The sequence below is a fragment of the Anoplolepis gracilipes genome, chromosome 9, assembly GCF_047496725.1.
Source record: "Anoplolepis gracilipes chromosome 9, ASM4749672v1, whole genome shotgun sequence".
NCBI lineage: Eukaryota > Metazoa > Arthropoda > Insecta > Hymenoptera > Formicidae > Anoplolepis > Anoplolepis gracilipes.
The window spans coordinates 2390657-2404245 of NC_132978.1; the positions used below are offsets into that span (position 1 = coordinate 2390657).

The 13589-nt window shown below is 38.0% G+C and overlaps 1 protein-coding gene across 14 annotated transcripts in view; it reads right to left on the bottom strand.

Moving 5' to 3' along the window:
- Positions 1 to 13589, bottom strand: part of LOC140669659 (nephrin) — a 380112-nt gene that overhangs the window by 265210 nt on the left and 101313 nt on the right. For 7 of the 14 annotated variants that reach the window (XM_072899679.1, XM_072899678.1, XM_072899685.1 and 4 more), the window contains one exon: positions 12828 to 13439. The exons of 6 other annotated variants lie outside the window; for them this stretch is intronic. In XM_072899679.1, the coding sequence (XP_072755780.1) occupies positions 12828 to 12888 (61 nt within the window). In that variant the 5' untranslated portion in view covers positions 12889 to 13439. Of the gene's footprint in view, positions 1 to 12827; positions 13440 to 13589 lie in introns of those variants that run through there. One more of the 14 variants, XM_072899691.1, reaches the window with a different exon arrangement.

The window sequence follows — 13589 nt, forward strand, 5'->3', positions numbered from 1 at the left end:
TAGAGAAAATTCCGCATGGCATCCCCTTAATTGGATGCATCTTTCATGCGTTTCTCACGACGCGAGTTGAAATGCCGAACGAACGATCTCTCGAGTGGGTTCGCTTATGCTTATTTAAGCGCGCAATTGTACCGTACAAACGCTTAGGTGGACAACCTGCAGCTTTAGAATAACAATGTGTACCCATCTATGTCATTCTTGTATAAAGTGCCTTTGAATCGCGTCGTGTTTTCTCTTTATAAAATATACTGACAATAAGAGAGAAATTTTAAATCCTAATATTTTTTATACATGTTTAATATTTTCTTTCTCATAATTTTTTAAAACAAAATAATATTACTGTATATTTAGTAAAATTTGGATTTTATTAACTATATATATATATATATATATATGTGTGTGTGTATATTTGTATATATGTGTGTATATATATATATATATTTAAGCAAACCGGGAGGGGGGGATTGATTGAGTTTTTAATTTTACAATATAATTAAAGTACTCAAATAATTGTCCATAGTAATGTATGCATTTAAAATATGGTTCATATTCTTTTAAACATTGTACGCGAATGATCGGTAATAATCCACGTTGATTAATTAATCCGCGGTAATTCATATTTTGCACTGAAAAGCCTCACACGCACGCACAAAATACATTTCAAGAGAGATACTGTGTTATAATTTCAGAGATAGAAATAAATTAATCTTTGCGAATCTCATATATCCGAGGGACGTGTTTCTCTTTAGAAAAAAAAAAAAAAAAAAAGATTCTTCCTTCCTCCCACACTTCCACTCTCCCCTTCATCTCTCTGTCCGCTGTCACTTTCTATATTAATTCATTATATCCTCTCGCCGCGCGCATTCCAATATTTCACGTAAAATCAGGTATAACGAAAACCGGTATCTCTCGAAAGCGAGGAGGTCCTTCCATTTTGACAGAGACAGGAATCGCGGAATGTCGAAACGGACGTTGTCGCGTCGGTGCGGGGAAAGAGGAGAAGGGAAAGGGGAGGGGAGGGGGTGGCATCGATCGCAGGGGAGAGTCGCCCGCGCGCGATTTATAATATCGTCATCTTCGTTCTGATAAAGCGACAGAGTTCGTTACGCCGCGAAATTTCATCCGCGCGGGAATAAATTTCGACCTTTCGTCGAACGGTGGACGATCTTATCGGTTCTGCCAGCCGGCGGTGTCGCTAAATTATGAACCCCGGGCACACGCGAAGCTACCGATATCCAGCCGCCGCCATCCGCGACAGTCGACAGCAGCGACAGCGCAGATAGAAGGCGGACGGGAAAAAAAGTAAAAAAAGTTAAAAAAAAAAAAAAAAAACAGAAAAGAATAAAAGAACATGAAAGATCCGCCGTACTGTCCGACGTAGTTAAATATGTATGATAGAGAATGGCCGCGCGTGGACGAGACAGAGTTTTCACTTACCCGCCAAAAAAAACTCTCTCGCTCGCGCCGATGCCTCTCGTCAAACCCATAAAGACGAATATGTCCGTCGCAAAATTTCGTATATAAAATATTTTATATTTCCAGCAAGTACATCGCAAAATGTATCTATTATTACGCTTATGTTTTAACGGGGAAAAAAAAAACACGTAAAACAGAAATTTATTAATAAATATTATTATGATTTTACGTATCTCATTTCAGTCTCATGATAGTAATATTATTAAATACATTACGTTAAATTCATATAATGCGTAAATCGCCATAATGTTTGCATGTGAAATTTGAAACTCTAAAGGTTCCAATTATCGATGGTATTCGCCGATAAATGTAATATGGAAGCTATTAAATCGTCTGCTATATTTTATTAACTTTCTCTCTCTTTCTCTCTCTATCTCTTTCTGTCTCTATTCGCAATCCGCTTCCGTTACCATCTATCCGGAATATCGGTCATGCGGATTAATTGAACCAAAAATTAAGCTCAACTCCATCGATTAAAATTGTTCGTAACTTACGAGAGGACCGTGTAAACGTCGGTCGAGGGTAGTTGGAAAGACGTCTGATTAATAGTGAAACCCGTCCCACGCACGCTCCGGCACGAAGGCCAACGCCAGGTTTTTGCCCGGAACGTCCATCCGTTCCCTTCTGGGTAGCTCTCGCAACTATTGGGTCTCGTTAATTAAAAGTTACCTAATAAACCGTGCCGCGATTTCGCGACGGGACGTACGAACTGGACCGTCGTGGACACTTTTGCCGCAAGAATGAACGTCCTCCGATTCTCCAAGTGACTTGCGTAATAATAGCGTTAGAGAATGATTAATTAAAACATGATGCGGTTGCGCACAGTTTTTCAGTTCCTCGTTTTAGCATTACGGGATAACAAAAATTAAATTTCAAATAAATAGTTTTTTTATTTAATCTCTCGTTGAATTTTATTTAAAAAAGAATAAACTAAATTTCATGTTCAGCTATAAAAATATTATCTAATTAAAAAATGGATTAAATAATGATATTTTTTTATTTTGAAAAATCTATCCTCGACTTATCGTCAAGTTTCAATGGCCACATACAGCCATTTCAATTTAGCGTTTACGAAATTCTTGAAAAAAAAAAACTTAAAGAGTAACAAATCGAAGCGAGTATGAAAAATACATGAAGTGACGTAACAATTCGGAACGAAGAACGATTCGAGTCACCACCAGGGATAAAGATACAGTGGCGTAGACCGTAGGATTTCCGTTGGCAGAGAAAAGGATAAATTGAAATGTGCGACGCTACGAATGTCGCTACACCTACCTACACACATGTATATATACTGTTACTTCCCTACGTAAGTAGCTGCCGGTGTGGCAGCGGCCTCGTGCCAAACAATTTGCAATGCTGAAACGAAAAGTTGTCGAGCGCTTTACCACGCAACCCCTTCTGCCAACGAAAGAGTAGAGAAAGAGACGAGCTTGTAGACAGAAGTCACGGAGCAGACTCAAACAGCGAAGAGATGGTGGAGGCTACCTCCGTTAAGTAGACGAAAAGAAGTGACGCGAGACGAGAGAAACGGATGCGGGAGAAGGAAGGCAAAGAAAGGAGACTTTCAATGCGACAACGATTTCCAATTCGCTCTGATACGCGGTTTACTTTTCGCAACCTCAGAAAAAAGTCGGTTCTTACATTCTCTCCTCGAGTATTCCATTACTCGTCTTTCTTTCAACTTTTCGCGCAGCTTGTTGCGCCTCTTGTTTCATGTCATTTTTACCTCGTATATCGAGAAAACACATCAATACAAAGCGATTCTTTATATAATGAACCTCGTCGCGATCTTATAAATCTTTCGTTACGAGTATAATATATGTACAAGCATGGTTTTAAAAATGTTCTTAAAAAGCTATTTTTAATAAAATTGATAATATGACTTCAAATTGACATAAAACACATTTTATGCTAAAAATAATATACTCTAATATTGTGACTCATCAATTTCTGTCTTTTTTCAGTTCTCTATTTACACTGATGCCATAAGCGTTAGTAGAAGCATGACCAAGCGATCCCGTAACGATATAAAAAAAAACAGAAGACAATGAAGTTGCATAAAAAAAAAAAAAAAAAAACGGTCGAGTTTGCGTAGTAAAACGGTTGCTTTTTCTAGATTGGACTTTTCTCTACAATACTAAAATATCACGGTCGTATTTTCGCATTGCAGTCGCAACTGAATATGAAAATTTCAAACTTGGACGCAAAAACTATTCCTTGAGAATTCGTATATGTGAAGCTGACATCTCACTTCGTGGAAACTCAATTGTTGAGATTTCTGGATTTATTTTTAACAGTTTTAGAGTTCTTGACACATTAAATAAATAGTTCTGATTAAATTAAAAAAAAATTGCTTGAAATAAATGAAACACTAAGTTCACGCGTCTCACTTTGTCCACTGACAATTTTTTTTAACATTTCTTGTCTTATTTTAAACGCTTGAGAATTTTACAATAATTTTACAAAAACTTTCTACACGGTAAAAAACATTTTGTATTTTTGTTGAAATTTTCTCGTGTAGAAATTTTTGTATGTTAAATTTTTAACATACTCTTATGTTAATATAAATACTGTCGTTATGTTATTTTAACTTTTCTACATTGAGTTAATATTCACCGTTTTTAAGAGTTAAAACAACATATCTGCCTTCTGTTAAATTAACATTAAAATTAGAGCGGATAAATTGGGACACGAGAATTGTGTTAAATTTAACACAAAATTTTTTACCGTGTGATTTTGGAATAATACGAAATCTCATTGAAAATAATCGATAGTATCGATTATTGAAATAAGATCAGTTTTGCAATTTAATTTCTTCAATTAATATTCTAATAATTTTTACGCATCTTACTTTGATTCTTATACGTCCGGTGTCTTGGACGATCTAACCTATTTTGTAAATATTCTAATAATTTTTACGCATCTGTTGTAAAACTTTCAAGCGGTTAAACTCTGATAAAAAGTGCTAAAAAAAATCGTTGGAGAACAAAATGAGCAGTAATACAACGTGAATTTGGCATCTCAGTTCCGAGCCATTTATTTGACTTAATGACCAGAATTATTTATGTTTAATCTGTCTAAAACTATTAAAATCAATTAAAAATAAAACCAGAATTAATTAATGAATTTCCACGAAATGAATCGTTTATACACATCCAAATGAAATTGCATGAAATATGCTATGCGATTACTGCAGCGAAAAAATTACTTTCGCAAATAAAACATAATAAGTTACCTCATTATTGTTCCAACAAAACCCATGATGCTATCCCAAGTCTGCTCATCGTTTCTTTTGTCAATGCATCTTCGAAAACACGCACATTTGTACTCAATTCCGCACTTTCGACACTTGTTTGCCCGTGAAATTCCTTCTTTCGACCGATAAAAGACGCGAGAAACCAAAGATCACCTTCGCACGACAGTGATCTTCAGAAACAGACCTCGGTCGCGCTGTAGCACGTAGCACAGGAGTATTTCCTTCAGGACCACTGGGGTCGGTTTCTGCGCAGTAACACTGCTAGGTATTACTACAAGATCAGCTGTGTTGCGTGCAGCGCAGTCGAAGAATTCCAAGAGTCATCCGCGATGTTTTTTCTCATAATACGCTTCGCGCTGCACGCGTTACTTCTCTGTGTTCTTTGTTCCTCGACGAAATAATAATATAATAGTAATTTTTCTTTGCACGGAGAAAATATTATAGTAAAAATTACAATATATAATATTTTTAACCGTGAAATACTAACATATATAAAAGAAATCGCGCCATAACTTTATTCAATAATATTATATACGTATCATATTTATACATATTATATTTTTAAAAAAATATTGCAATTATTCAAATATTTTGATGCACAAATAAATACATAATTGCTAACAAACAATAAAACAACAAATATAATATAATGTATCCTCTTTATAGTACAATTAATTTATTACAGATGCGCGGGGATACGAATATCTCATCTCGACATTACTTATACACGTCATCTTGAATGATTTAATTTATTTAATTAATATTTTAATAATTTTTATACATAGAACTCTTTGAACTCTCTCAAGCGCTTAAAATTTGATAAGAAATAAAAAAATCGTCGACAAAGTGAGGCGCAGTATGAACTTACAAGTTTGAGCAATTTTTTTGTTTAATAGCCACAACTATTTATTTAATCTATATCAAGAATTCTAGAACTATACTAGAAATAAAGTCAAAATTTTGTAATGTTTAATTAAAAAAGGTTGATATTGCTGAAATTAATAAAATTAATAACATTAATTTGATATACTATTCTAAATTCTTAAGAATCAATGTTCATCGAAATGATCGATATCAATCAAAATATATATATATACGAATGATATGAGAATTATTCTTGTAATTTATCCAATGGCTCTGTTATAACATTTCCGTTCATATAATACAGTAATATCAAATAGTTTACATAAACAATGGGAAAATTTAGCTATGTTTATGCATATGTTTATGTAATACGATTATCTTGTTCGCAGCGGATATTAAATTCTTACTGACTCAAATATGAATTTCCAATTAAATATACATTCATAAACACCTCTCGTATTTAATCGCCATAAGCAACTGCAAGAAAAATGTTATCCGATTAATATTCGAAAGGGATATGTTTAACGTATTTGGTGTCTTTTACAAATAACGTAGTAACAAGATTTTAACTTTTCTTTTCAAACGTTGACATAATAGGATTCCAGTAAATCATTTCCATGAGAAATGTTGTGATTTTTAATTTAACATGTATACATATATGTATACACACATTCCAAATCGAATATTCCGATAATACATAATTTGTAAAATTTATACAAGACACGCATTATGTTTTTTTCCTAATATCCTTCGCCAGATCCTTCAATTGCGATAACACGCATATATATAAAGCCTCGATAGCATTGGATTTGTATAAACTATCGTACGCGATCGGTATCAGGACAATTCTCTACGTATAACGATTGCGAGTGTAACGGCGTTAATACGTGTACTTTATCGCCGTTGATCGGTGCCACGGAAGGGCTTTAAACTGCGGAAAACTGGAACGGCATACGGGGACGTGACTGCCAGCGGTGCCGGTATAACGCGCATACGTGTACAATTCTCCTCGATTAGTTTAGTCGTGGCGGGAACACGTTGCCCGCCCGCGCGCCTTGTCTCCGCTTTTCGGCTACAACCCTCCCCCCTTTTTCCCCGCGCCTTCGATTTCCCGGGTAGTTTACGGCCGTATGCAAATTCGCTGTCGATCACAAATCATTGTTGTACGATTCGAAAGTTATCCCGGTAATCGCGATAACCTCGGACCGCCGCGCCGTACGGAGCGGAGGAAATTCATGGTGCATGCAGAGAGTTCTGTATCGAATCGATACAATTAACCCTGCAAACCACAATGGGGTTGCGCGCCGTTGTATTGGCCAACACGACGTTATAATTGCCGCCGCCGTCGTGAACGGAATAGTTTTATTCATCGTGCCACTGCGTTGAATTTATGATATTTAATCCTGTCATAAACACGCACGCATTATTCTCACCATTGTTGAAATTAACCTTTTTATCCGCCGAACGTGATAGACGTTTAATAGATTGGTTTTACGAGGATCGAGCTCTTTATTCCTGACAAAAGCCGTGAAATGTGCTTTTTCGAGAGAATTCGTGAAACGTCAAAGTATACAAATAACTGCACCGTTAAAAGTGATGAGCTGTCTTCGCTCAAACATCGCTCGATTTTATCGAAATAATTTTTATACAGCAATATCTAACAATAATAAGTCATTAAATATTCATGTGTCAAAGAATATGCAATTATAATTAGTAAAGTGAAATATTTTACAAATTAAACGAAATACGAGACGAAATATTGTATATACATGTTTATAAGAAAGTAAAATAAAAAAAAAAACAAATGTAAAAAGAACCTAGTCGTAGACGTGGCATGGATTGCACTGCTCTAATAAGTACGCCGAGCAACCAGCGTTCTCCGTGACTTGGTCGCGTCTGTACAAGGCTGCAGTAAAGACTAGCGCATCTCGTGAAGCAAGCTCTTTGACGGTACGTGAAACTTATCCCGAGTATCCGAGAGCTTTAATAAGGCAGAGACCGTGCTCCGCCAAGTTCGCGATGTAAGCGCAACGGTGCGGGCAACGCCCGTCTCATCCCTATTTCCGAGCTATCATCCAAAAGGGCGCGAGATCCCTGCTCTGGTGTCCTGCCACCTTCTCATCGCCATCTGCGCTCGATTCGTCTCACGGGCCAGGTAACTCGCACCTGGCGCCGCAAACATCGGCGAAATCCGTCGAACGAGTCGTACCGGTTCGACCGGTCGTACTTAATTGAGTACGTATTTAATTGAGTCGCGGAAAGTGACATCGCGATCTGTCGCAATCTCGTTTTAGCTTGAATTAATGTAATAAAAAAAATCTATACCGTGTGGAATATAAATGTACATTCGTAGATGTTGAAAAAAGAACGGAAAATAAAGGCAGACAAGGGAATAATTTTTTTACATAGGAATGGCTCTCTCTCTCTCTCTCTCTCTCTCCCTTCGTTTTTCTCTCTTTCTCTCTCCCTCTCTCTCGGCGATCCAATTACTCAAGACGATCGTCATCCAAGTAAAGCGACGGAACAAATTATTGTTATCGTTACTATCGCCGGATCTAATCTACGAGTAGAATTGATCCACCCCCGGGACATGCTCGTTTTCCCTCCTCTTCCCTCTACTTACTCGTCCACAACTATTTATCTAAGTCCTACGTTTTCCTCGCGCATGCTTGCCGTCTCATTATCGCTTGTATAGCGTGAGGAAAAGTCGCGTAATCGCTTAATGGCCGCTCCTCTAAAACTCATTAGTTTTTTCTCTACTCCGCATAATACAGTAGATACTTGTATAACAGGATTCAAATAATTAATGCGGAAAATTGCAATCGGTGCGCCTTCGCGAAGTAATATTATAATAGGATTAATGTTCACTTAACGTTCACCTTACGAAGTAATACATTCGATCTCTATCTTTCTCTCTCTTCCTGCACTTACAAGTTATTTCAATCAATTAATAAATTATAATTATCTCTCTTTCTCGCATGAAAGATTCAACAATCGCTATGTTTAAAATCACTTTGAAAATCATTCCGCCGAGAGTTTCGCGCACCGTAAAAATTCAGCAAACTCTATAATAATCTGTATTGTACATTTCACTATCGATATATCTATAGACCCCCGCGTGAGTACTTGACACGTATTCGCGAATAATCTGAAACGTGACATCTGAGATGTTACGACGGTTATAAACGGCATCGCAATTCGCGAAACGTAATAGTGGAATGGAGAGACGGAAAAGAGCGAGGAAGGGTGAGGCTTTAAAGATACATCGCGATTTTATACTGTCGTTGCGTCGTGTAACGCGATACGGAGTTTCTGTAAATAACGAAACGAGAAATCCCGTGCGCGCCATTTTTCGCGCGCGCGAATGAAATTCGAAAGTCGACGAAAAGACCCCCGTTATTTGACTTTTAACAAATTATCCGTTCGTTTGACTAGTACTGTTTTATCTCAACTTTTTAAATCATCACTCATGTATCGCGTATCTATTTTCTGTAACGTAATTTATCTGTGTTCCATGTAATTTACGCACACAGGTCTTAATAAGAAAATGACACTTTGATCTGTGCATGAAAAGAAATAAATATATATAGCTTTAAGAAAGATTAATAGTAACACATGATGCGTCAAACAGTATCATAGAAAACAGAATAATCTCGTAATTATTTTATATGATATTATATTATTAAATCGCCTTGAAAAACATTTTAGAGAAAACCACTGGAAATAATATTGACTTTTACGGAAGAGAGAGAGAGAGAGAGAGAGAGAGAAAGGTACAGTTAGCAGTATCCGCTCAAAGAACTACGCTGCTTATTTTTTTCCTCTTATTACGATCTAATGTATCTAACGATTGCATCTCCGACGAGTCATTTGGCCGTCGAAAACACCCTCCGAAGACAGAAAGAGAAAGATAGAGAGAGAGAGAGAGAGACGGACAGCGGATGCGATTCATCGCACAGTAATCCCGCAGTATTTATGAGACGGGAAGTCGCGTGTCCCCTCTGTCACGGAGAAAAAAAGTCTGACCGGACACGCGCACGCCGTCAACCTGTTCGCTCGAGAAGCCCTGCAAGAAGCGTACGCGACCGTATGGTGGTTATCTACGAGAGGAATAAGCGGAAAGGCCAAGGGGGGATCCATGGGGACATATGTCGGGGACACGTAATTCGCCGACCACGCCTCGGTGATCGTGCGGCACGCATGCAGCACACACGCACGCACGCGTGCGGCTTGGATTCGATTACACAAAGGTGATGGCTCTTGGGGTTACTTGTACGCCACCCTTGTCGAAGACAAAAAAAAAAACACATAAGATCGCGGAGATAGCCTCCCTCCCTCCCTCCCTCTGTACGACAAACGATTATGAGAAGCTAAGATCGTAGGATCAAAAGCACAGAAGCGCAAATTATACAGACTGGATCTATCAAATATTAAATAGAATTATGTTCGTTGACTCCCGCAAAGGCAATTTCCATCATTTTCTTAAACACACGCTAGCTGATTTTTAATGAGAATTGCTTAACACGAAATGGATTTTGTATAATGATGATGATGAGTTGAAAATATATGCTCTCTCACGCTATGGAACAATTATTAATAGATAAACTATGTAAAAGCGAAAGAGATTACCGTGTTGAAATGACGAATAATAAGCTACATATATTCTACGCATATTTCATACTGTGATTTCATACTGATATTATATTATCCATTAAAAGCCATAGATTTAGCTATAGGCGAAAACGCGACATAGTATGATCGCCATAAATTTATACGTATTATATTAAAGTTATTTTCGAAAAATTGAGGCCGCATAAAAAGTTAATGAGTGTCGAACTACATTATTTGCAGTGTAGGAATAATGGCGCGCATAATTAACCGTGCAAACAGCGAGCGAAACCCTGGAAAATCAATTTAGTGAAAGCATCCACGACTTGTAAATGCTACCGATAATCCCTATGCTTTGTATTGCGTTAAAACAAGATATTTGTATATGTGTATATATGTGTGCGTGTGTGTGTTTGTGTACATTTGTACTAAACCACCGATATGTATAAATATTTTAACGACAAATAATATATATTTTAAAGGCTAAAGTAAAAAGAAAGTAATTTGTGTCGAGACACTGATATATTCTACAAATTATAATAGTAGTCACTATTTTTTAATCAATTCTTTACGAGAATGAAATTAATGAATACAAGATTATTGTAAATATTAATGTCTTTTTGTATTTACGTAACAAAAGGAAGAGGTTTAATATTATATACTGTGATTTCATCATATTCTAAATATGGTTCATAAAATCGAGACTAACGAGATTAAGAGCTGGAAAAAAAAACGATTTCCGGCATTTATCGTTGTAATCCGTGACAAGTACAATGAACGCCAATTATTTGTCGTCTATTCAATCACGAAATGAAGTTACACGAGTGTGGATGACTTCCGTCATCCGTTCGCGCACACGCAGCCCGCGTGTACTATCGATAGCTGGCGGAGTCTAAATTTGCCCTGCTTAAAAAAAAAAAAAAAAAAAACTGTAACGACGATTGGGTAGGAATGTATTTTTGGAAATCATAAAATTCTCATCGACTCGATCCGTGTGAAGGAAAATTTCGTCAGAAAAAAAACACGTTCTAAAAGAGATACGACCCTGGTATAAAAATTTCCTCTATCAAATAAACATCATCCCGCCCTGAGTGCACATCCCCGTCGTATTCGCCGCTCTTATTTCCGTCGGCGTTTCCGCGTTTCTCCCGCGCTTCAAGAGCGGGCGATTAAAGAGAGGAGAATTCTGCGAGAGGGAAACGCGACGGGAAATACTCCCGCGCAATATTGCGCGTAATGCCCGTGTGTGTCTGTAAAAAAAACTTGGTTAGTTTAAAAACAAAAACACCCCCTCCTGCTCCTCCTCCCTCCTCCCGGGAGAAAATCGCGCGGCCACTCTGGCGAAATAATATTGTTGTTGCTTTTAGGAAGCGTCCTCGCGCGACGATGATTAATGGCCGACCCGCGACAATGGGTAGACGTCAGCAGATACGCGTGAAACCACGGTGTTACACGGTGAATGTCGGCACGTGTGCGCCATTGTTAGGGAAATAGACTTGAATGGTGTGTTAAACAAATTTCACTCGCGAACGAAATATCCGACATGGATGAAAAGTTGCGTCGTGCAAGATTCTATACCGACGACAAATGTGATTTATCCCGCGGCGATAAGCTCATACAACGTAATACGGACAATCCCGGTATTATCATGTATAGGAGATTTTGAGCTTGTATGAAAAAAGCTTTTACGAGAAATTCGCGTAAATTTTAAATATTCAGCGTATCATGTATTATTACAGAAAAATATTTTTAATGACAGATTCGTAGAATATCTATGAAAGGATGTTGTTTAAGGAGTTATTTTTAGATAAATAATTATAATGTACCGACTTATAAGATACCTATTAACAATAAATTAATTTTAAAAAGATATTGTTAATTAGATGTTTATTTTTATTAATTTTTTGGTCCGTAGAATGAATGACTGTGTTTCAAAACTTGTGCGAATTACAGAGGCGTGTAATTAAAATTCGCGTTATCCTCACGTCGGATCCTGTACTCTACTTTATGCTAAAAGATGTACCTAAAAGTTACTTATGTGCACATAAAAAGTTTGACAAGAGCAAATTTGTGTCGCTTTTGTAGCCATATTTTTAGCCAATGATGCAATATTATGAGAATTAAAGTTTTCGCAAAATACAATACGTTACAATTAAATTATCGCGAAACAGAATCTATTTTTATAAAACGAATAAGTAACGTCAAATAATTAAACAAATTTCGTAGCTTCCATCATTTTCATCACCGGAAGATGGTTTTTTTTTTTTTCTCTCTTGAGTAGTAGTGCTTTACGATTATCATATAAATTATTATTACTCGCGTGATTATATTAGCGAGAAATTTTCTCTACAAATTTAACGTTTCGCGTAAAACGAGAGACACATTTTAGTGAACGGAACGCCTTAAATTTTCGCAAGAGAAAGAAATGGGCGATCTTCTCAAAGAGATCCCGAGAACGGTCTCTCTCGCGTGCACAGAGAAAAATATCGCCGAAGTACAAACCAACACCGGGTATACGGGGCTAGAGCGGGAGAACGCAAAGTAAGACATAATTGCGCCATAGTGGGGAAACGAAGAGTAAGAATAAAAGAAGATGAGGAATGCCGGGCAACAAACTGACCTTGAGCACGGACGACGGTGAGCAGGCCGGCGAGGAGAACGATCGGATGGCACCGCATCATCTTTTTCACCTTCCTTCCCGCCTCGAGGCTATTTCCACCCGGCCGTCCTCCAGCTTCGTCTTCACTTTTCTCGTCTTCGTTTCTCGCCGCACGCGTAGACAGGTCCACTTTCCCCTCACGCAACCAAAAAGAGAACACACTGCTATTACGTTCTTCTCTCGTCCTTCGCGTTCCTTCTCTCTCTCTCTCTCTCTCTCTCTCTCTCTCTTTTTATTTCCTTTTCGCTATCTACTCGTCCCCCCCGCGCAATATCCGGTCTTCCTCGCGTGCCGATCACTCGATGGTATTTCCTTGGTACCGCTTGCAACTTGATCACCGTTTAACGTCACGAAAGATCCTGCGTGCAACACACATATCACTTGTCCCCTCTCGTCCTCTCTCTCTCGGGCACGAGAGGTCGATTCCCTGAACGAGTCCAACCGCGAATTACTTGATCGCGGTAGAAAAGTGCTTCTTCGTACGAATCACGTCACCTGTTCACTGATGACCGCTCGCGGATTCTCGCAATCCCCTGTCGACGACGATCGACGACGTCCTCTCTCGCGTTCGTTCTGGAAATAGAGAGGAGGACTGTTCGACTTTACCATCACCTAAAGCCGATAGCAAAACGATAAAGCAATAATGGTGCTTTATCGCGAAGAGCGGTAGTCAGGGTCTCGAGCGTCGTCTTTCTCAATTCGGTCGGGTCGTCCTATTTCCGT